The following is a 23850-nucleotide window of genomic DNA, read 5'->3' on the forward strand; positions in this document are numbered from 1 at the left end:
GACAGTGCAGAGTAGTGGCTGTTTAGCCTGCCACTAAGTGACTCTCTACATGTCCTGTGTAGTGGGTGTACAAGTGTTGTGCCCGTCTGCTCCCAACTTTCAGGGTTGTAGCTATAGCACACTGTACTACTGGACTGGAGGGAGGATTCCTTCTTAGGTCCTCTGTACAAAGCATCTAGTCCTAAGAGATATGACCTGCCCTCCCTCATCTCACTGTGGAGTATAAGCTGTCACTTTCCAAGTTACCATACTCATTCATTAGCCAGTTCATTTATAAGCCAACGCCCCCAAGATGGATAGGTAAAAATTGTAAAAACTGTATGACCCTTTCATAAGCCGACCCTATATTTCAGGGGGTGGCAAACTTTGGCTCCCGGTCCGCCAGGGTAAGCCGCTGGCAGGTCAGGACGTTTTGTTTACCTGGAGTGTTCACAGGCACAGAGCCCCTCAGCTCCCAGTGGCCGGGGTTCTCCGCTCCACTTCCTGCAGCTCCCATTAGCTGGGAACAGCAAACCACAGCCACAGGGAACTGAGGGGTTCCATGCCTGTAGATGCTCCAGGTAAACAAAATGACAATGTATTAGATATTCAATTCAATGATGTAAGAGTTTAAAATCAAATTTTGGTGTAGACCCGTTTATAAGTTGACCGCTGCTCTTTGATGCATCACATTTTTACCAAAAATATTCGGCTTATGAACAAGGGTATATGGTATGTCAGGATTAACTATTTCTTTGGTGATCATTTCAAGTAAAACCATCCAGTTACCCTGGGATCATGGGTGGAACTGTAGCACCATCACTCCTCTGCGTGTGTCAGAAGATATGTGTATGTCAGAGATTACAAGAGAGGGTGTGAATAACCCACTGTGGTTAAAAAGTAAAGCACCTGAATTTATTCAGGCCCCAAAGTGTTTTATTAAATATGAATAAGCTTCCTCACTAGGATTGAGATGTCAATCTGGATTTAAAGGGAGAGGTGATGGACTCTTCTCCCCTGCATTCGGTGTTTGAATAATGTAAGACTATTTGCTTCAGTTTGATATTTTTTCGCTATCCAGATTACTGGCGGAGGAACACCTTCAGAATAGATTGGGTTCCTCATTTGATAAGTGGTGGTAGTGGAGAGCATATCAAAGACTCTGCATGCTGCCAGCAATAACAGTAAGCTGCCAGAGGAGATGAAATCAGCAGCAGCAAAGATCCTGTTTTCATTCCAATTTCCTCATTTTCTATTTTTTCCCATGCATGGCTATTGATTATACTGGCAAAAATGTAGCAGAACTGTCTTCGGTTTTCCACGAGGCCTTGAAATGCATTTTCCCCTTCTAAATTGACAAGTTACCATGTTGTCAGTTTGCTTTCCACCTCCTTATGAGGCACCGTGCTTCAACTGCTTGGCCTCAGTTTTCCCCAACAAGGTTTTCAGGCAGCTCTGATGGCTTCCAGCAGAGCCTGCTGGCCAGGTTACTACAAAAATACACTCTCACACCTCACTCACTCACACAAAGCAGGGTCCAAAGTCGGTACGAAAACAAACACAATATAAGTCTTTCTGCCAGCTGGGTTTAGCTCTGATGCTATTTCATCTGCCTGCCCTCCTTCCTCTAGACTCAGCTCTTAGAGCCTGCTTTTCCCCTCAAATGAGGCAACTGTTTTATCTGAGGCAAAGGTTCCCAACCTGGGCATTGCTCATATCAAATTAGATGTCTTCAAATCACCAGGGCCTGAAGAAATGCATCCTAGAATACTCAAGGAGCTGACTGAGGAGATAGCTCAGATATTTTCTATTGACTATTTTCTAAAACTAATGGAAGACGGAGGAGATTCCAGAAGACCGGAAAAGGGCAAATATAGTGCCCATCTATAAAAAAGGAAATAAGGACAACCCGGGAAATTACAGACCAGTCAGCATAACCTGAAAGATAATAGAGCAAATAATTAAGCAAACACCAAGAAGATAAAGTGATAAGTAAAGCATGGATTTGTCAAAAATAAATCTTGTCAAACCAACTAAATAGCTTTCTTTGATAGGGTAACAAACCTGGTGGAGGGAGGAGTGGTAGATATGGTATGGTCTTGATTTTAGTAAGGCTTTTTGATACTGTTTTGCATGCCATTCTCCTAAACAAACTAGGGAAATCCAACCTAGATGGAGCTATTATAGGGTGGAGGAATAACTGGTTGGAAAACTGTTCCCAGAGAGTAGTTATCAGTGGTTCACAGTTATGCTGGAAGGGCATAATGAGTGGGGTCCTGCAGGGATCCAGTCTGGTTCTGTTCAATATCTTCCTCAATGATTTAGATAATGGCATAGAGAGTACACTTATAAAGTTTGCAGAGGGGTTGCAAGTGCTTTGGAGGATAGGACTAAAATTCAAAATGATCTGGACAAACTGAAGAAATGCTCTGAAGTAAATAGGATGAAATTCAATAAGGACAATAATTCAATAATGCAAAGTACTCCACTTAGGAAGTAAAATGGGAAATGACTGCTTAGGAAGGAGTATGGGAGAAAGGGATCTGAGTCATAGTGGATCATAAGCTAAATGAGTCAACAGTTGCGCAACACTGTTGCGAAAGAAAACAAACCTCATTCTGGAATGTATTCGCAAGAGTATTGTAAGCAAGATAGAAGTAATTCTTCTGCTCTATTCTGCACTCATTAGGCCTCAACTGGAGTATTGTGTCCAGTTCTGGGCGCCACATTTCAGGAAAGATGTGGACAAATTAGAGTGAGTCCAGAGAAGAGCAACAAAAATGAATAAAGGTCTAGAAAATATGATTTACATGAGAAGATTGATAAAACTGGGTTTGTTTAGTCTGGAAAAGAAGACGAGAAAGGACTTGATTAACAGTCGTTGAGGACTTAAAAGTTTGTTATAAAGAGGAGGAAGAAAAATTGGTTCTAGTTAACCTTTGAGGATAGGACAAAAAGCAATGGGTTTAAATTGCAGCAACGGTTGGACATTAGGAAAAACTTCCAAACTGTCAGGGTGGTTAAGTACTGGAATAAATTGCCTAGGGAGGCTGTTGGAATCTCCATCATTGGAGGTTAAGAGTAGGTTAGACAAACACCTGTCAGGGATGGTCTAATACTTAGTCCTGCCATGAGTGCAGGGGACTGGACTAGATGACCTTTTGGGGTCCTTTCCAGTCCTATGATTCTATAATTTGAGTGGGAGGAAACCATGTTATCTCTCCATATCAAGTTGTGCAGGCTGACTAAGCTGTCTGGACCTTAGAGAAAGAAGAAAAGCAATAATGAAGTGACCGTGTGAGGAGACATAGGATTAAGGACTTTATGGGCTTGTCTAGAGAGGTGTCCACACTGGAAGCAATTTACAAGTGGCACTGCTATGGATGTGTCTTAGGGTATGTCTACACTGAAAAGAAAGGGGAAAAAAACCCATGGCACCATGTCTGCACGCAAATTTCAGTGTAGATGTTCCTGCTTGGACTGGAGCCAAGGCTTTGAAACGCAGCAAGGAGGGAGTGGGTCTCGGAGACCAGACTCCAGCCTACATGGGAACAGCTACATTTATTTTTAGCCCTGTAACATGAGCCCTCAGAGCCCAAGTTAGTTGACCCATGGATTTTGGTTTTTGTTTTTTTGCTGTGTAGACATGCTCTACTTACCTTGTTTTCTAAGTCTGTTTCTTTTGACCCTTCCTCAACTTGGTGGATAACTTATAATATTGGAATAAAACCTAGCATTCAGCAACTGCACTAGATTTGGTAGGGGTGAAACCCAGGCAGTGGAGCATCATTGCTGTATTATGGTGTTTCTTCCCATTTCTAGGAACAAAACACTTCTCAGAAGCCAGCAGGAGGAACTACGAACATGCGCCACATTTTCAGCTGATTTTTGCAGTCAGTACTTGCACAATTGGAGTCTTCCTCTATGCAACATCTTCATGATAGTTTCTCTCCTTTCCTCTTTTCCTCCAGTTTGCCCCCGTCCGCCGGAGCCTGAGAATGGAGGCTACAAATGCCATCCAACTCCTTGCAGTGACCCTCTGACATCTGACAGCGTCATAGAGTATGTATGTGATGAAGGCTACATGCTAAAGGGAGATTACAAATACTTGACATGCAAGAATGGAGAATGGAATCCAGCCATGGAAATTAGCTGTAGGCTAAGCCAAGGTGAGTAATGCATTACAGCAAGTAAGGAAGGTAGCTTCTATTTTAGACTGTCTTCTCTATTATTTATGTATTTTAATATTTGATATCTATATTGCGGTAGTGCCTAAAGAACACAACAAGGTTGGGCCCGTTGTGCTAGGTGCTGTACAAACAAAATCAGTGGTAATCCCAGCTCACAGTGTAAAAGCACAACACCTCTGCTACATTCTTCCTGTCAAAGTCCAGCCCATGTTCTTTAACACAGAAACATGGCCTCTGAAGATGTGCTTCTGGATGCAGATCTCCATCATGGTTTGAGTGGCAGCTCCCGTATTAGCCTGCTGAGACAACAGATTCCATCTTGCCGTATTAGAGATAAGGGGGCAGTAAGCTGCTCTATTGTGTGCGCTTTCAGTGCTGCCCCTCTGGCTCCTGGCAAGCTGACGATACATCATCTACCTTGTCTCTCTAATATCCTGGGGACCAACAGGGCTACAACAATATTGCAGGCAATACCTTCCTCATCTAAGCAAACTGTCTGTGTGTCTGTCTTTTTTCTTCTTCACCAGTGCTTTCTAACACCCATTTTTGGAGGGGCTGATTTATTTGCTTTTGGGGCTTGCAGTCTGCTGCAGCGCAGAGCTCCATGGTGCTGTTTGGCCTGGCCTGGCCTGATGGATGTTGCTGCTGTTTTCTGTTTTCTTTCTTTCCAAATGGGAATTGACAGCTTTTTGTTATGTGAGGCTCTCCCAAGCTGGACAGGAATTCTTCTCCCATGACAGGAAAGTAAAGCGGTCTGCAGAAAAATATTTGTTATACAGCTGTATATGTCTGTTAAAGGATTTCTGGTTTTAAAAAACATACATACCCAATAAAAGCTGATGGAGGGAGGAGCCCATGTACTGGTGGAATGACTCAGCAGCAACAATTGGAGTCAAATCTTCTTTTTTTCCTCAGGGATTAGTGTTTATAACATATTTTGCTTTCTGGTTTAACTTAATCAGAAAGCAAACAGAAAAGCACCCCTTCTCGGAGTTCACCCGAGCTCTATGGCCACTAGAACCTACTGTTCTAAAGATGTACCAAAGATGCCTTTTTCCCTTCTGGCCACTCTTACAGCCCTTACTCTGAGCATCTGTGCCAGGGGAGGGGGAAGTGGAATTCACTTGCAACCAGGTAGAACCTGAAAGCGCTCTGAGTTCAGTGTGGGATTTAAGAATTCCTCTGTTCTTTCTCATCCCACTTCCTTCCCCACTCCCAGTCCATACAAGAAAACCCTTCACCGTGACAACTCGCCATGCTTGGAAAGCATTCCTGCATGATGGCATTTTGCCCACTCCAGGACTGCAAGTAGCAATGTGAAGGGCAGTGGCCATGCGGCTTTTCTCTAGTATCACTGGGGATGGGTTAATATCACACGTGGCCTGGGTTGACCAGAAACATAGGGCCTCAAGTCACTGGTGGAAGGGTAGTGAAAAAGCCAGTGAAAAATGAGGAAACTGTGTTAAGACCATGGGCTTCAAAGCGAACAGTCACATCTTAATCCATCTTTGGGTGTTGCACCGCTTCACAGAAAATGCATTTGCAAACTGGATACAATTAACTTAGGCTTGAATAGAGACTGGGAATGGATGAGTCATTACACAAAGTAAAACTATTTCCCCATGAAGAAAAGGAGTACTTGTGGCACCTTAGAGACTAACAAATTTATTAGAGCATAAGCTTTCGTGAGCTACAGCTCACTTCATCGGATTTCTCCCCCCCACCCCACCCCCCACTGTTCCTCTGATATTCTTGTTAACTGCTGGAATTAGCCTATCTTGCTTGTCACCATGAAAGGTTTTCCTCCTTTCCCCCCCTGCTGCTGGTGATGGCTTATCTTAAGTGATCACTCTCCTTACAGTGTGTATGATGTTCTCTGTGTGTGTATATAAATCTCTCCTCTGTTTTTTCCACCAAATGCATCCGATGAAGTGAGCTGTAGCTCACGAAAGCTTATGCTCTAATAAATTTGTTAGTCTCTAAGGTGCCACAAGTATTCCTTTTCTTTTTATTAACAGGGAGCTTCTCCTGCTGTTCAGCCTAAAACACCCCTTCTGTTACGCTAAACAATTCTCTTCCTTCCTTATTGTCATCAAGCCTCTTTGTAGTTGTTGTCAGAGTGTGGGGGAGTCCAGACCCTGCACCCCTCTTCCTGGGATTCACTGTGACTCTCAGCCAGCGAAACAGAAGGTTTATTGGACAATAGGAACACAGTCTAAAACAGAGCTTGTGGGTACAACTAGGACCCCTCATTCAAGTTTTTCTGGGGGGCAGGGAGCTTAGACCCCAGCCTTGGGGTTCCCTGCGTTCCACCACCCAGCCCAAAACTGAAACCAACCCCCCCCCCCCCCCCCCAGCAGGCTCTCTCCTGCAGCCTTTGTCCAGTTTCCCGGGCAGAGGTGTTACCTCCCCCATCTCTCCCCTGGCTCAGGTTACAGGCTCTCAGGTATCCCATCTCCAGTGAAACTCCCCTGCCACATTCCCAAGTCAACACTCCCCACTCCCTGCTGCAGTCACAGTTGTCACTTAGCCAAACTAAATGTATGCATTTAACTCATCCTCTCCTAAATCAGCCCCTTTAGCCTCCTTCCCCCCTTCTATTGCTCTTCCCTGACACTCCCTCCATTTTTCAGAGGACCCTTATATGTACCTTGTTCACATGATGGCTGTTCTGAGGCATGAACCGTTTAATTTGTTTCTTTTGGCTTTGTAGATAAAGATTCGCCCCCGACAATCGGGGTCCCCACCCTCTCCATAGTGGCATCCACAGCAAGTTCAGTAGCTCTGATCCTTCTCTTAGTTGTGCTGTTCGTTTTGCTGCAGCCAAAGCTGAAGTCTTTTCATCACAGCAGGTGAGCTCAGTGGGAGAAAAGTTTCAACAGAGGGCAGGGGCTGGGGGATGTAATATTTATTTACATGTGCAGTCCACAAGGGCGTTGGGTTTGTCTCCTCTTTCTGTCATCTTAACCCCATCACTCTTCTTTCTTTTCTCTGTCCTGTTCTGTTTTTTCTCTTATTTCCTTTTTTCATCCTTTTGTGCTTTTCTTCATCACTCTTTCTTCAAGTCTGTTGCATTTGTTGGTCTGCTGGGTTTCTGTATAATCTCCTCGTGTCGTGTTGAGCAGGGTCTGGTTTTAATGGCCATAACTTCTCATCCCTTTCCTTTAAATAAATTTACTGCTGGCAAAAGATGCCATCAGGTTGATGACACAAGAAGAGACTGTTCTTCTCATTCACAGAATAGATGCAATACTGGCAATCTTACCACAAGCTTCCACTGCCCTGTCAATGTACCTCAGCCCTTATCTGGAGAGGGTTTAGTCTCCAGCTCCTGTCAGGCTTTGGTCTGTCCATTAAAACTTCCCGTCGTTGCCATCAGTCAGCACTAATGTGTGCTGGTGGGTTTTTTTTGTGAAGTGAATGTAGCTTATTGGAAGCTGGGCCTGACCCCCCCAGATTCACTTCTCGTAGGACAGCATACTGAATAGAATTGAGGAAAGGGCTGTCCCCTGCCCTATTTAAACCATGGGCCTCACAAACTCAGGACATAGTGGAGCTGTGATTTCTTTATTTTTATTCCCCCCCCCAATGCACCCATTACTTTTAGCTGCCCCACTTGCGTGTCTCCAGTGACGAGGCACAGGCAGTATTATGGGTGGGAAGAGGTCTGTGGGTGGCACAGAGTGTCCATGGCTTCAGGGAACACAGCATTTGTACACTATGAAGCAGTGTGCCCAGCACTTGTGAACTGCTCCTCCTGGAGATCCCCTGAACTTGGATACAGCACTGCTATTGGATGGTGCTCTGCTTCTCATTTTCTGTGGCTACTGTTCTCCCATTCCACCTGATCTATTTGCTATTCTATTTCTGTGCTTCTAAATTTTAAATGTAAGACGTTATCCAAATCCTATTGGACTGTCCTCTACTTCAGCCTCCTTCCTTTTCCAGTGTTGGATGATTACTAAGGTAAGAGCCTATGGATTTACATCTGCCACTTCCCTTGCCAGTGCCCAGCTCATTTAAGAGATCCCTCTGCTTCTGTGGCTGTGAATTGTGCAGATATCACTAAATAAAGGTACTGACCAGCCAGAGTAAATTAATTATTCAGGAGCTTCTGACGTATGTGCACATCTCTGATTATCCCTGCTGCAGGGAGGGCAGAGCGGGGGAAATAAAAAAGAAGTACAGGACGTTTGCCCTCCTGACCTGGGAAAAGACAGCTGTACGTGGAGGTGGGGAGGGTCTCGCATTTCAACTGCTGCCATTGCCAGCAGTGTGTACTGTGCTCTGCTGCCCTTCTGGATGGGCACAGCTTGGTCTTCTGAGCCAGTCACTGCTGCTCCTTAAACAGCTGGCGGGGTGGCTGTTGAGCAGCAGGGCATTGTCTCATTTGAGGGCACAGTTCTGGAGCATGCCCCATCTTCTGCAGGGCCAGCCACTGTTAATAGGAGAACTAGTGTGTGGTCACTGGCATGGCAGCACAAGGAGGTGACTGCTTTTAATGGGGTGTTGGTAAAATTTAGTCCTTCTCCCCCTGAATAGGTCACTGTTGAGTGGTGGAATTGGGTTAAGGAAAGATTACTTCATGGCTCGTTGGCGTGGTGGAGGGCTCACAGACACACAGAGCTATTGGTCTGTGTATACGCTCTAAATTAGCTTTTTCCTCTTACAAGACGTGATCAAGGTGTATCTGGGGATCAGGTCTCCATGATGGTGGATGGTGTCCAGGTGGCCTTGCCGTCCTATGAAGAAGCAGTCTATGGCAGCGCAGGGAACTGCATTCCGCCCTCGGATTCACGAGTACAGATTGTGCTGTCAGAGGGAGCTGGGCAGAGTGGAACAAGTGAGATGCAGCAGCAGCAGGACCAAGGGGCTCAGGACTGCTTTGTTGGAGAGGACGAGGCCCCAGGACGCTCTGGACTGTGTGAAGCCAGTGGCTCTCAACGCTCTGAAACTGTTCTCGTACACCAGGCCACCACCTCTTCCTGGGTAGCTGGCATGGCTAGCAGTAGACCTGTGCACAAAGATGCTCAAGACTCAGAAAGCAGTGATATACAAAGCCTTTTATCACTTACTTCCTCGGAGGAATACACAGACGGTACGTGATGTGAACAGGGAATACTGAATGAGACACTAATGTGAATAAGAATAGTCACTGTAGTGCAGCTAGCTAGGATGAGAATTACAAGGGCCATTGATTCTTGTGCTTAAGGGCACACGCTGGTCACCAGCTGAGTGTCAAAGAAATTTCCCTGCCTCCACTGTACAGTGTTATGTAATTAAGTGCATACTGGGGGCTGTACATCTTTCTCCAAAGCATCCAGCATTGGCCTGCATCAAAGGCAAGATGCCAGACTAGGACCAAGGGTCTGTTCTGCTCTGGTGCTTCCTCTGGTCTTTATCAAGTCATTGGCAAAGAACTTTCTCCCCACCCCCAGCAGTGCCATGAAAATGCAGGACAGTCCCATTTAGGGGCAACTGCTTGTTGGAGGTGGGCACTTATTTTTAAAATGAGCACTTTACAGTTCTGGGACTCCTCCATTTGGGGCACTGTAACTGACAAGGCAAGGAACTGGCTACCATAGTGCATAAAGCACTACATACCCAGAGCTCAAGTCTAGTTTGAAGTCCTAAAAGGAATGAGTTATGATGGTCTTGTGCCTCAGTCCTGTAGTGGACAGGAGTCCACATAACATGGACCAGCCCTCTGAGTTCTCTGGACTCCGTGAAAAGAAAGGCCTTACAAGGACAGAGCTGATATGGAGACACAACAAAGCTTTGCTTCTGTAGAGGTTAGACCTGCTAGGTCAAGAAGCATAAATGGCTTGTAGATAGCACAAAGCAGAACTTTTATTTTCCATTGCTGCAAGCCCTATAATAGTCAGTAACATGACTTGGAACCCTACTCAACAATAAAACCACAAAGGTTATTTCCCATATGCAGAGGGAAATACCAGATTCCCAGATATGGGAGGAAAACCTCAAACATGGGTAGCAGAGTTGGGGGATAGTGTTGCCAAAAGGTGATCCAGTGGGCCTTTCAGACTGTGCAGAAATAGGCGGACAATCCATGTGTTCTGCAGTGTCTAGCACTGCTTTTAAATCACTGTTTAAAACACCTCTGAGCAGGGCAAATTGCTATAATCCAGAAGCTGGGAATGGGCGATGGGATGTCTCCCTTGATTACCTGTTCTGTTCGTTCCCTCTGAAGCACCTGGCACTGGCCACTGTTGGAAGACTGGATACTGGCCTAGGTGGACCTTTGGTCTGACCCAATATGGCCGTTCTTATGTTAAAAGGAAGACTAACCAAAAAGTTAGCTTACTGTGTCAAGATCATGCTGAAGCTACCTAACTCCCACCTACATGGGAACTTGCACTGGCTGTAGTTAAAGGTTAACTTGCCACAGTCCTATTTGCAGTCATCTGCTGCTGCTAGGCTAAGGCAATAAGAAACTCCTGATCTGTAGGGAGGCTGCTGGAGGGCTTGGGGAGAAGTGCTGCCTGGTGTCGGAGGGCAAATGCTGCACTACCATTGTAGGAGACTGTGTGTCTGTACTGGGATGTGGGAGGGGCTGTAACATATGCCCTGTCTGTGCACTTTGTTGCCACCTGTTAGAAGTTCCATAGAGTGACCCATATAAAGTCTGACCTCTCCTTTTTTTTTTTTTTTTTTTTTTTTTTTTTTCTTTTCCCTCACAGATATTCCTTTGTTGAAGGAAGCATGAGGCCTGCTGCACTTGTTTAGCCTTCTCCCTCTTGGTTCCCCCTCTTCTTCCTTGGGATGCAAGCATTCTGTGCAGCCTTCCCCACCTTCATGAGCTGGGCCCTGGATACCTCCAAGCAGAGACCCTTCAGCTGAAGATCCAAAGGATATCGCCAGGTTGTCTCCTCGATGCGCCATTCGGGTTGGTGCAGTGTCAGCCTTCCCATTCCATCTGCATTAGGGGCTTGAGTAATGTAATGGATTTGAGCTCCTCCCTCTTCTTCCTTCCCTGTGCCAGATGTTTGACAGCAGCGTCTGGAGAGCTGCTACTTACTTGTGCCTTTCTCCTTCTCACACCGGCTTGTCGCAGCTTCTCACAGGCCTCACTAGCTGTTCAGCAGCCCAGAGGGCAGGGACCAAGAACTGCTTGCTCGTTGGGTGCAGACATAGTTTATATAAAGGCCTTTCTTCCAGTATCCTCCTGGTGACTAGGGCATGACAGAATTCTCCAAGAAGGCTGAACCTGGGCTTGGGAAAAGTTCCAATATGGGTAATTTACACTATCCAGCAGTGCTCATAGTTTTTAAAAAATAAAGTGGTATGTTCTGTAACTTGGTTGCATATTAACAGTTAGGCATCACTGAGTATTGTAAAGGCAGAGAAGTCTGACATCTTTTACAAGATTTTTGGAAAGCCTGAAGATTTTTCTCTTCTTCCCCTTCATGCCTTTTTTGTTATCCCTCATCTTCCCCCCCCCCCCAAATATACATACACCTTTGATGTAGCAGACTGTCTCTCTGCAAGATTCCATTCCAGAAAATCACACTCTCTCGTTCTTTCATTGACCTCACAATCCACTCAGTTTTTGTGTTTCCTGAAGTCTAGGGCTGTGTCTACTCTGAGGAAAATTTACCAGTTCCTTTCAGTGCTGGTCTAGCACAGGGGCAGCTCCTGGTGCTAAACTCTAGGAGAATTTCTTCAAAAGGTTAGTTGTAGTCAAGGCTTAGAAGCAAGAAAACTTTCAGTACAACCCTGATTTTCTGATCTCCAGTTAACCAAGCCTGTATGTTAACTGCAGGTTAATCACATTCTGCTGCCATGGTGTACCATGTTTGTGGCCCAGTTTATCCAAAGGCCTGTTCTTTTGCAGGTGTCGGGTGTCTGACACTGTTTTAAAAATATCAGGTTTTCCTGCGTAACTGCTTGGGTTTGCCAACCACAAACAACTTTTAACTTGACATGACAGTAAAAATGGAAAAGTCATTTAGTAACATTGTCCCTTAGGGCTTTTTAATATGTTCTCTGGATTATTGGCCTTCTTTTATGTTTGCAGTTTTGTCAGCAGAAATATTAACATTGTCAGCTAATGGTGGGGTTTGTGGTTAGCATCCTCGATTGCCTGGTAAGAGATACCATAATGCAGGGTACTCGAGTACAGCATCACACTTTCTAAATAGTTGCACCATGTCTTCAGAACCTTAAATGGAAAGACTTGTGTTGCTGTTTTATCCTAATGGGACCTCTTTGTGCATTTGGAGCTGCTCCCACGTGTGGGCCTCTTCTTCATGGGGATGGGGAACAATGTGTTCACTAAAACCCCTTCTGAAGAGTGGAGTTGACACCATTGGGTTGCGTGGTCATTATGGAGACAGCAGAGCAGTTTTTAAACAGTTACTTGGAGCAGGACACTCCCTAGTCCAGAGCATGAGTTTTAATGACTCTTTTGACAGGGCTGTCTTAAAATAAGCCTAGGAATACATTTCTTGTCACTTGTGAATGTAGGGCCTGGTGTGACATACTGGAGGTTGTTACATGTGGTGTTTCCTGAATGAATGGTGCTGCATAGGGACAACTGTGTCCCATGGCCAAATGCATGTTTGGGGCTTGGTGGTGGATTTAAAGGAGTTAAGCAGGGAAGACAAGGGAGCAGCTTCCCTAGAGTTGGTTACAGCAGCGGTGCTTAGCCCCTCAAAAAAAGGTCTATGCAGCTCATTAATTGGACTAAGGCAAAAGGGGCCGGGGTAGAGGTGTGCATGCTCACCCAGTATCTTAGTCAGCTCGTCAACCAGCAGTTGCCCCAAAGGGAAGCCAGTGAATTTGTATTTGAAATGGAGGGTGCAATGAGATGTGGCTTTACTCAGCAAGTTGTGAATACCTCAGCCCCCCTTTCTCTCCCCTTTTATAATTGTATTCCCTACCCAGAGCAGTGACTATATTAGAATACTTAGTGTTATATAACACTTTTTAAAATGGATTATTGCTACAGTAACTGAGGTTAAGCTCCAGCTGCAGTGGGCAGGGATTGGCTGCAGTGTAAAGCCAGCAACCTGCCTCCCCTGCTCATTAAATTCCCTAATGCATTTTCCTGTTAATTTCCAGGACAACTGTAACTGTGTGTGTGCGTATATGGGGAACAGCTCTGTTTTCCCCCATCCCTTGTATCTCTTAAATTAAGTCACAAGAATTGTTTTAAAGAGACACTGTCAAGTTAAAAATAGTATATTTTAAACAAACTTCTTTACCTGCCACATCCTAGGTTACTGCAAGAATTTGACAAATCCAACTTTCACTATCCTTGGTGGGTTTGTTTCTGTCTCACTTTGGACAATAAAAAACGAACTTGTTTCATTTCCAGTTTAATGGTGCTGCAGTATTTGGCTTTCAGACAGTGCAGGCATAAATGTATTAATTTGTAAACCATTTCCATTGGAATTTAAAGAAAATCAACATGGAAATATTTCTACTGTTAGTTTTAAAATTGTTCTTCTACAAAATCACATTTGAAATAAGTGTCCCTATAACCTGGTCTCTCACTTCTTATCAAAGTGCAAACACTGACCTTGTTTTCTTCTCCTCAAACAAATACAAAATAGAATGAATTGCTCTCTAATTAACTTAAGGTTCCCTGGTAACCAAAGCTGACATCCAGCAGCCTGGGTGCAAAGGCCAGGTGCCACACTTTTCAGCTGACAGAAGAGCATTCTCTTAATGAAGCTGGAATTTGATCCCAGGGCCTAACCTTGCTCTCAATGCTGAAACTGACAGCTATGTACCTAACAGAGAGCGCATAGTGGCTGTGTCCACTAACCCCGACTCACAATAGTGTGGTTAGCCACCAGTCTGAGAGAAATAATCAACTGGGGAAAAACAGAAGAAGGGAACCTTAATATTGTTTTATAGAGTCCCCCAGAGTTTCTTTCCCAGGAGGGAATGGTGTGGGGAGAGGGAAAAGATGTGGCTGTAATCTTAATAATCAGTAGAAATAGACAATCGATGCCTCTTTGATTTTAAGAGGATAAAACAGCAGGTAGTGATACTGGCTTTTCATGGGGGGCCCTAATTCTAACCTGCTGGCTGGTAATCTCTGATGCCCCGGATGCCTTGGCAGTTGCAGAAAAGCAGCATGTTACTTTCTTCTGTGGAAACATCCATGCAGACTAGAGACATTAAATCCCATGCAAGCTGGAACAAGCAGAAACAGCTTTTGGGTTCTTGTGTTTCACCTTCCCAAGCATTCAGCTTTAGAGTTTACTTTCATATAAAATGAGAGAGATTGAGGAGGGGAAAAACCTGTTTGAAAACTTATTTGCTGGATTTTAAAAAGAAAAAACAACCCTTTTTCTTTCTCTTTACTGAGCAACATGTGGACCATTACCTGCATACCTTTAAAGTCTTAGGGAGACTTGAAAGGGTAGGAATCAATTTCTGGGGAGGGAAGAGAGCTAGAAAGATAAGCAAGATGCTGCACACTCAGAACTCCCATTTTAGTCAATGGGAGCAAGAACTGCAGAACTCAGCCTTAAAGAACCCTTGCTTATGAGCTCTCCCATAAGATGTTAGCATTAAGTTGGAGTGAAGAATACCACATTTCTTGCAGGAATCATAGACCAGAGTAGTAAAAAGGAGACAGTCCCCCTATAGCATTCCCAGCATGGTGCAGTTTTGTGTTGTCTTACACATTCTGTACCCTGAAATGCTTAACAAGAATATTCAAATGATTTAATTATACCTGAAAATTAAAAATAGCTAGCACTTATTAAAAGTATAAGGGGGTACAAAACGTAAAGGGACGCTGTCAGGAGAAATTTACAAAACACTATGTACAATAGAAACTCTTCCATGATTTCTTTGCTATTCCAATTGAAAGGGTTTTTGTTGTTGTTTTTTAAACAAGGATATTCCTCTGCCCTGTTTGCAATTCAAATATTACAGTACCAAGCAAGTGTGGGAGATCCAAAAAGTGAAACTGACTACAAATGAAAGTGAATTGGATTGGTCTCTTCTCAGTGCCCAAATTATGAAGTGCAAGGTGAATTAAAAGCAAACTTTAATCATGTCAGTGTTGAAATAATGTAAAGGGATTAGTAACAGGTAAGGGAACTTTGGTGGTTTGTTATTGGTTGTTTTTTGTTTTTTTAAATAAGGTCCTCACTCCTGCAGGTGGAAGGCGCAAGGTTCTGTAGCATTCTCCTCCATTATAGGACTGCTGCACAATTAGAGCTTTGTGGCTTTGGGACGGAGCAGAGCCAGAGGATTCCTATCCTTTTAAACCAACAGCAAACTTGCAACATAAAATTACACTCTGTGAGCATCATCTTACGTACTTCCTCTTGGAAGTGAACTCTCTCAGGGTTTCCCCATTTAACAATTCAACAATTTAGCAGGGTTTTTATGCATCTGGAGGGGTGACTTGCCCTCAGAGCACATGGAGTAATTTGGGAGAGAAATATTGACATTATTCCAGAAGGAAATATAAAATTCCCCAAAGTGTGGAGAATTTGGGTTGATTTGAATTGGGACTCAGTGAGCGCAGTAAGTTCTGCTGTAGGATGTAAGCTGGGCTGGGAGATCATTGCTGTGAATACAGAAGAGAGAGCACCTAGAAAACTTGGGGTGAATGAGTAGGAGCTGTTAAAAGCTCCAGCAGGCCCTGTAGGTGACTCAAACTATTGGGTAACAATGCGTATAATGGTGAGCCCATAAAGAAGGGTTCACTGTGCCTAGATGATCAGATACTAAAAACCAATGACTCCGCCATGTAAAAAAGTGGAGACGCAGCCAGATAGAGATGTTTAGATTTCCTTGCTGATCTGTTTACAACATGTCATGTTGTTAAACTAATTTTACCCCAGCCTGGACAGCAGAACTAGTATAATCCGTTTCACTTCCTGGTTCTCAGACACGAGCACAATAAATTTCATCCTGAAAAGAAGGAACTGCTGATTAAATTTGAAAACATTTGTTCACAGAAACTTGTAGTTAAGAAACTTCAGTTGTCTCTGTAAAAGGCCTTGGGAACGCAGAGAGGCTGGCTTCATTTGAGGGAGTGTTTTTATATTGGGAATGAATTTTCCACCAACATTTCAGAACCTTGTGGGAAAAAAACAAAACAAACCCCAAGAATGATTGTCCTGCTCTCACCCCTCCCGAGACAAAGCATGCAAGTCTCCGGGACCTCTCTGTCCTACATACTGCTTCTAACTTGGCCTTCTGGAGAACTTTAATAGGTTACATGTGGTTGCACCAGAGTGGATGTGTCTGAATTAAATTGATGCTCTTCTATTTTAACATATGCTTTTTGCCTCTGTCCAAGGGTGAACCAAGGAGAGGGGCAATCTAATTCTGCTGGAAAGTAATGCTTTATTTTTGATTCTCAACTTTACATAAGAGTTCAAACCAAACACAAAGCTGAACTGTCTGTGGAGCAGACACTGTGTGATGCAGTGAGTACACTGCAGGTAGTTACAAATAGGGAAGCTTGGTTGCCTTCAATGCATTAATTTGTTTTCTGGTTTTTATCTGAGTTACACCACTATGGAATTGTGTGCGGAATGGTACTCCTAGATGTGGGATTTTAAAACAAATGAAACGTAATTGATGCTGTGCAGGATGTCACTCAATCAGTTTTATTTTTGCTTTTCTGGTCTCCTGTACATTGCAGTGGGTGTGAAGATAGTATTTTAATATTTGTACAAAGTTTAATTTAATTTTAATTGTTCTATGTATATAACTGCATTTCTAAATTAAAAATTCTTTTGAAGTGAGTGTCTAACCTCTGGAGTGTGCTTTTTTTAAAAACATGCTGTCCTTTGGCCTCGTGCTGTTTGGCTGGAGTGGAGAAACCAGCCAGCAGATTATCTGATGATACTCTACACTTCTTTAGCACCTTCCATCTGGGGATCTCAAAGCATGTTGCAGACAACGAATGAAGCATTACCACAAATGGGAGCTAAGGGGGTACTGTCCCCATGTTACATAGAAGCAGACTGATGCAGGGAGTGGTCAAGTGTCTTGCCCAAGGCTACACTGGCTCTGCAGCAGTCTCAGGAATTGGAGTCCATAGCTCTTGAATCCCAGTCTGCACCTGTAAATAAAGACAACCCACAATCTATAAAGTTGACACAGTGGGTTCTATGCTCCCAGCCTAAAACTGTACGGAAGGAAGCCTAGATCTGCACAGCCTTTTTGCACATACTTCACATGTCATTCTTCCTAGGTGGTGGGAGAGCAGTGGAATTCCCAGGGGTGACATTGCCAGTTTCTGCCAAGGATCCATGGGGACATAGACCTATTCTCACCAATTTTGTCCCATTTGTGTTCCCCCAAGGCCTCATTGCTGCTAGTGTCTTCCAGGTACCCGCTTATATCCACTATAAATTCTGCTGCCCAAAACAAGACTCTGCCATGGGGAATGGACGTTCCGAGCCTCCTCTCCCTGGCCACTCCCTTAGCTGAGTGGAGCCCAGCTTGTGCATAGCGGCCACAGGTGGTTGTGTGACTGCGCAGTCACCTTTTTCCATGCCTACAAATAGCAGGGCCTGCTGCATAACTTTCAACTAATAGGGCCCCGTCTTTCCCCGAAATAAGACACACGGGGTGGGAGGTGAATGGGCAAAGTGACTCTGGAAAAGTAGAGGGTGAAGGAGTGGTAGGAAGGAAAATTCCAAGAAGAGTGTGGCGTTCATTGAATGTGGTTGGGCGGATTTGCCAGTGAAACAACAGTTGGTATTAAGTGGACTTGGTTTGGGAGAGATGTAATGAAGACTACTGAGCTTGCCTGGTATAAATTAGCTTTAGCCTAAGAACAAGTTGAGATATCTTGATCCCAGCACTGGATTCTCTTAATCTCCTGACAAATTGGAGGGGGCCTAGATTTCCTGAGACAAACTCCAGGGCCATTGTCTGGTGCAGTTCTTATATGTACCCATCCCTATTTGCTTTCCGCATATGCCATATGGTGTAGAGTTCTGATCCTGCACGAGGATGCCCTGTCCTAATCCCATCTGATTTACTAACTTGCTGCATGATCTTGAACAAGGCATTTTGCTTCCCTCTATTATTAATTGCTTTAGCATCATATGTGTTCATGTAATTTACAACTGCATGGGAACACTGGGTTAGGAGTCTAGTGAGCTTCTACATCCTAAATTAGCAGATCAAAACCCATTAAAAACTGTGGCACAAGAGCAGGCAGCAGTGACAAACCAGCAATGGAGGGAAGACACTTGGTGTGATTGACTGCCTTTTCCAAGATACAGAGGACAACACAAAAGGCCCAAATCCACAAATGGGGAAAAGAGAAAAGGGGAGATGGGCAGAGCGTTGTGCATGAAGTAGGACTAGAAGAAATCTGGGTGAGATGTAAGCAGGTTGGAGCGGGTCAGAGTTTGGGGGATGAGGTTGCACTTGCATGTTGAGGAAGGGGACAGGAAGTACTTGAGGATGGTGGCATGTTTGGAGTAGCAACAGAGTGGTTATTTTAAAGTTGTTTCTCTAGTGCCTAGCACAGGGGAGCTAGACCCTCTAGGCTCTACTGCAGTGCAAAGAGCAGTAATTGCTGCAAGGTTTCAATAGACTGGAGTGGGGAGAGTTGAGAGGAGGAGGGGGTTCCAATAAACCAGACACTAAGGGTTTAGCAGTTGGGATGAAGGAAAGGGAGGATGTTAGCGCTGATGCAGGAAGAGAGGATTTGGAGGGGAAGGATAAAGAAGAGTTGAACAAACGACAAGGCTACAAGTCTCGGGGACAAGGGTCATGGACAATGGTGGGTTTGGTAGTGAGAAGTAGGAGGGATGAGAGAATTTCAGGAGGAAAGGCAAGCTCATCCACTGAGATCCTGAATTAGAGATAGCAGTGGGACATCAGGAGGAGATATTGGAAAGGCATTCCGAAATGCAGGCAGAATACTAGGGGATATGCAGATCTGACTGAGTCCCAGAGTAAGGACTGGGGGTGTGACATCCTATCTTGGGGCATGTTGCCGCTTTAAGACAGGTTGCAGGACCAGCTCTGCCCTGTTCTGGGTGAAACTAAGAACAGAAGGATTCTGGGACCTGTGGCCCAAAGGACCACGAGAGTTGGAGACTCTCCAGGAATTCTGGGAAGGGAGCCAGCTGTATATAAGCTTTCAGCCTGCAGTCTGGGGCATTTGGGGAAGGAATGGTCTCCATCTTGACCTGCACTGACAGCCAGCTAGAGAATGGAAAGCTGGAAAGGGAGGCATTTTGAAACTGTTGGCATGGGGAGCCCCTGAACAGGGTGACTTGAACAACTGATGCAGGCAATTGCTTCCTTCTTCAGGGCCACAACTTCAGCACAGGGGGAGAAAAGCTCTTCTCCACTCCCCTGGACTGAGAAGCTAAAAGCCTATGGACCCTCCGGAGATGGGTTTTGTGGGCTCCTCTTCCACGTTTGTCCTGGAAATTTTGTTACCCAAGAGAGGGAGGAGTTTCTGGTTTAGCAGGAGAGGCTACCAGCAAGGGGAAATAGAGGCAGTGAGCAGAGTCTCCTGATAATCCAGGTAAGACTCCCTCACAGGTGCTTACCTGAAGTTCCCTAAAATCTCCAAAATGATTCAACCATCTTAGACCAAAAAAATGAGACTTGAAACCATACTGGATACATACCCAAGCTGAACTTTGCTGGGCAGCTGCCTGTCTGGCCAGTGGAGTCTCTTGGCCAGGGTAAGGTTTGGGATTTCTCAATTCTGCAAATATCAATGGTGTTTCCAGGAATCGCGATCCTTGCCTCAGTAACCTATATAATGAGAGTCTGAGGTCTTGCATCCTTTGATCTATGCTGAAATACAAGACAGACATGAGGAGGGAAAGAAATTCAGAAACCACAGAGAAATGGAGACCATCAAAGGTTTTGGCTTTGTGACATTCCCCAGGGTACAATCTGGACTGTTGAACAGCTACGTCTCCTTAACTCTCTAGCCTGGGGTGCCTTTTACACTGATTTGCTGTCAGAACAGCCACTCTTGGCCTGCTCACGCAGCTTTCAGCATGCAAATTCACTCCCAGATAAATACATGAGCACTCTGACTCAGCCACTTGTGAATTACATACAGGGTGACACCCACAAAGTCCTAGTCCCAGTCTTGTACCCCCAAATATGGATCTTTTACTGCTCAGTTCTGGACAGTACAAGCTCATAGACAGTCCATTTCACCCAAGGAAAATGATAATGCACCAACTTTGATATCCCAAATGGAGTTTCCCACACACTCTAATCCAAACACACTGGTTAAAATAAAACAATAATATAAATTTATTCACTACAGAAAGGTAGTTTTTAAGTGATGATGTATAAAAGTCAGGATTGGTTACAAAAGAGACTGAGTAAAACGCAAGCTAATAGTTAATTTAACAAGCTATGTGAACTTAAAAGCAAAAGGTTTTATCTCAACACACTGTAAGTTTTACAAGTTGGGTCTTCTGTCAGCCCAGGGCCCCTCTCCCTTAAGAGCCATTCAGATATTCATTGATGTCATGAGCAAAGAGATGGGAGGAAGAAAGAGGAGTGAAGTCGTATTTTCCCCCTCTTTATAATTCAATTTCTTGTGCTAGAAACATCCTTCTGAGTCATGGTGACTCACAGTCCATTGTGGATGTGAGGTTTGAACTGTCCCTGTGATGAAATGTAAATTTTTTGCTTACACCTTCCCGTTGCTGGAGGATGGCTGTTTAAGCTGGTACTAGTGCGTCTTTGTCTTTGAAAAACTGGTTTGGGCCTGCTTGTCTTGGAGCATGTTATAATTACACATAGTGTATAATCTTATAAACTTCACATGCAATGTTGATACACACATTTTACCAGGGCAATAATGTTCAGCAGATTATGATATTTCAGTGATCCCTCACAAGATGTACTTTGTACAGAATTTATCATAGTCTTGTAAAAGTGGTGAACAAAATCTTATAGATTGTCACAGGTTTTGGTTCCCAGGCTTATCTAGTGTGTTGTGGTGGTGCCTCAGGAAAGCCCTGTAAGCTGCTTATCTTCTCTCCTATCAATGGGATCCTATTTTCAGAGGCAATTGGGGTAATTTGTTGCTGTGTACTGACATGGTGGGATGTGGTAACTTTTCTGCTAAGTCTTTAAGACTGTGGAATTTCTGAGCATGGGGGATTGCTGGCTATATTAACAGTTATTGTGAGAGAGTTTCACATGGGCCAAGATGTCACAGACCCATGGTACATACTTAAATGCATACTCCAGGGGGCCTTTTTTTGGTTTTTAAAGAAAGCTGATCAGTAGCACAACATTCAGGGGAAGAGAGGAATTATTTGAGCCAGACCATCTTGTTCAATCCAGACACTAAGGCTTTTTCATAATTTTCTATAGAGAGAGAATTTTTGTCATGGATTTTTCTGCATCCCAAATCCCAGCATAGGAAAACTGGTTAAGTGGGAAGAAGAGGTGACATCTCTGCTTATTTACCACAATGCATTCTCAAACATAACTTCCAGATACCACATTGATGCTGTAACACTTGATGTTCTGACATGGAGGATCCTTTTTCCGACTCCCACAGCATCTGTGGGCATTCCTGTGTCAGACAGGTGGGTGTGGTTGATGCCTTCTGGGAATAGATTTACAGGGCTATGGCTGCTTGCTGCTGGCAGCAGCTCTTGCAGCTAGAAATATGTGGTGTTCTGCAGCTTTTATCGGCTAAATGTATTGGAAACAATTTGTCATTTTGGGTTTGTGCCTTAGCAAGTGAGGTCCATATGCAGAAAAGCTTGACTTAGCTGGGCTGCAGTGGGGAGAGAAAAGTCTGGAGTACTAGGTACCTCAAGAGTCAATGCTCACAGGAGGAGTTCAGTTTGCAGAGGCAGCCAGACAAAAATGCCCCTGCCATGCAACTGGCTTGAAGAAACCTGCTCAAAAGAGGGAACAGACGCACAAAAACAAGACACCCTCCTAGTTCACCCGGTGTTAAGCCAGGCATTTCAGTGTACTGCCCAAATCCTGGGGAGGGCATTCTCGTGGGTGCAGATTATCCACAGATACAAAACCACCAGTACATCCACTCCATCGTAACTGTCTGTGTGAATCCTGTAACAAGTGCACATCAGCACTGGCCTTGCTGAGCGCAGCAACCCCATCATGCCTTCCGATAGGATTCCAGCTCCCTCCCACCAGTTTGCCCTCCAATAGGTCACATCTTTCCCACTCCTTGGAATCTCCCATGAATCTTCAGTTCCCTCACAGCCTCTGACCCACCATTGGGGCTACCCCAGGATATGGAATCAACCCCCACCCTCATACTGGTATGTTCATTGGGGCTAATGGTTTTGTGTTAGAAGGCGTTGAGCACAGGGCTTGCTTTATATTAGGAAGAGGATCTGTTAATGGAAACCTTCTAGGGCAATGCCCTGGGGAGCAGCGGAAGGGATTATCACTAGAGCTCGGTGTTGGCTTTGTCACTGGAAGGCATCATCACCGACGATTGTTAGCTGGGAAATTGTATGCCGCAAAATGTGCTATCACATGTTAATGCAATCTCTCTCTGCCCTGAGCCCTGGGGCACTATGTGGGCCTCTTCAGCTTTGTCCCATTTCATTCTGGAATGACAGTGACTAGCTCAAGCCACAAACCGGACAACACACCATGAGCCCAAAGAGAGGACAGTGGAGCTGAAGAGCACAGACAACATCAGTCTACACAGGAGCTCAGCCCAGGGCCCCAGGGCACAAAAGACCATGCCTTCGTCCACTCTGACAAGCCACAGGAGCCTGGGCCGTGAAGAGCCCAAACTGTCCCACATCACAAAGCACAGGATCCTCAGAGCTGCAGGCCTGAAGCTGCATTCACAACAAAACCCAGGATCCAAGGGCATGAAGGGTCTAGGTTCCCTCCACCAGGGCAATGTGGCACACAGACTCATGGTTTCCTGGTACTCCCCTGTCTGTACCAATCTGCTGCTGCTTGTCTTCTACGTAGATTGCAAGCACTTTGGGGCAGGGACTGTCTTGTTCTGTATTCATACAGTGCAGTTCCCGGGGGTGGGATTCCATCCAGTGTGAAAAGCCTTAACCCCCTCAAGTTCTCTCCCGCCCTCCCCTGCTGATCTGTTACACTGCCTGGTAACTCTCATGCACACTCCCTGGCGGCGGGATGGGGGCCACTGCTGGCACAGTGCAGGGTGGCCAGGCCAAGCGGGAAGTGGGGATGGTGAAGGGGAAGCTCACCAGCCTGCTCTGTTCTTCTCAACCCTGCTTGGCTAGCTGTGTTTCCGTGGCAACTGGGAGGACAAGGTTCCTAGCTCATAAATCTGAAGTGAGGTGTGGGTGACCTGCCTGGTGGGAGAGTCATGCTCTTCCTGTCCCCAAGCTGGACCATGGGAGCCGGGGTGACCATGCAAAGGGAGAGCGCCACGCTGCATAGGCCGTAAATCCAGAGGCCCAGAAAGAGGGCGGGTCATTTTGGGCAATGATTCAAGCAGCTGCCTGAGAGCCAGGCAGAGCTTGTGCTGGACAAGAATATCACCAGCCAGCTGGAAGTGACACGTGAGGGGCAATGGGGCAGTCTCAGAGCACCAGCAGGTGAGCAGCCTTGGGAGCCGGTTATGGCTGTGAGGAGGACCCAGTGCAAATTGGCGCAGAGCAGTCACTTCCTGAGTCACTGGGAGACGAAGCTCTGCAGCAAAGGAGCTCTCGGCAGCGTTTCACCAACTGCTATCACTAAC

The 23850-nt window shown here is 45.1% G+C and overlaps 1 protein-coding gene and 1 long non-coding RNA gene across 2 annotated transcripts in view; one reads left to right on the top strand and one right to left on the bottom strand.

The window, feature by feature from the left end:
* SUSD6 (sushi domain containing 6) overlaps positions 1-16918 on the top strand; it is a 110518-nt gene extending 93600 nt beyond the window's left edge. Inside the window, exons 3-6 of the mRNA XM_038404254.2 lie at positions 3951-4148; positions 6883-7021; positions 8843-9267; positions 10871-16918. Of these exons, the coding sequence (XP_038260182.1) occupies positions 3951-4148; positions 6883-7021; positions 8843-9267; positions 10871-10896 (788 nt within the window). The 3' untranslated portion in view covers positions 10897-16918. The remainder of the gene's footprint in view (positions 1-3950; positions 4149-6882; positions 7022-8842; positions 9268-10870) is intronic.
* LOC119856597 overlaps positions 1-23850 on the bottom strand; it is a 50207-nt gene that overhangs the window by 10568 nt on the left and 15789 nt on the right. Inside the window, exon 2 of the long non-coding RNA XR_006282330.1 lies at positions 19781-19952. This is a non-coding gene — a long non-coding RNA (uncharacterized LOC119856597). The remainder of the gene's footprint in view (positions 1-19780; positions 19953-23850) is intronic.

Source organism: Dermochelys coriacea, chromosome 6, assembly GCF_009764565.3.
Source record: "Dermochelys coriacea isolate rDerCor1 chromosome 6, rDerCor1.pri.v4, whole genome shotgun sequence".
Classification (NCBI taxonomy): Eukaryota; Metazoa; Chordata; order Testudines; family Dermochelyidae; genus Dermochelys; species Dermochelys coriacea.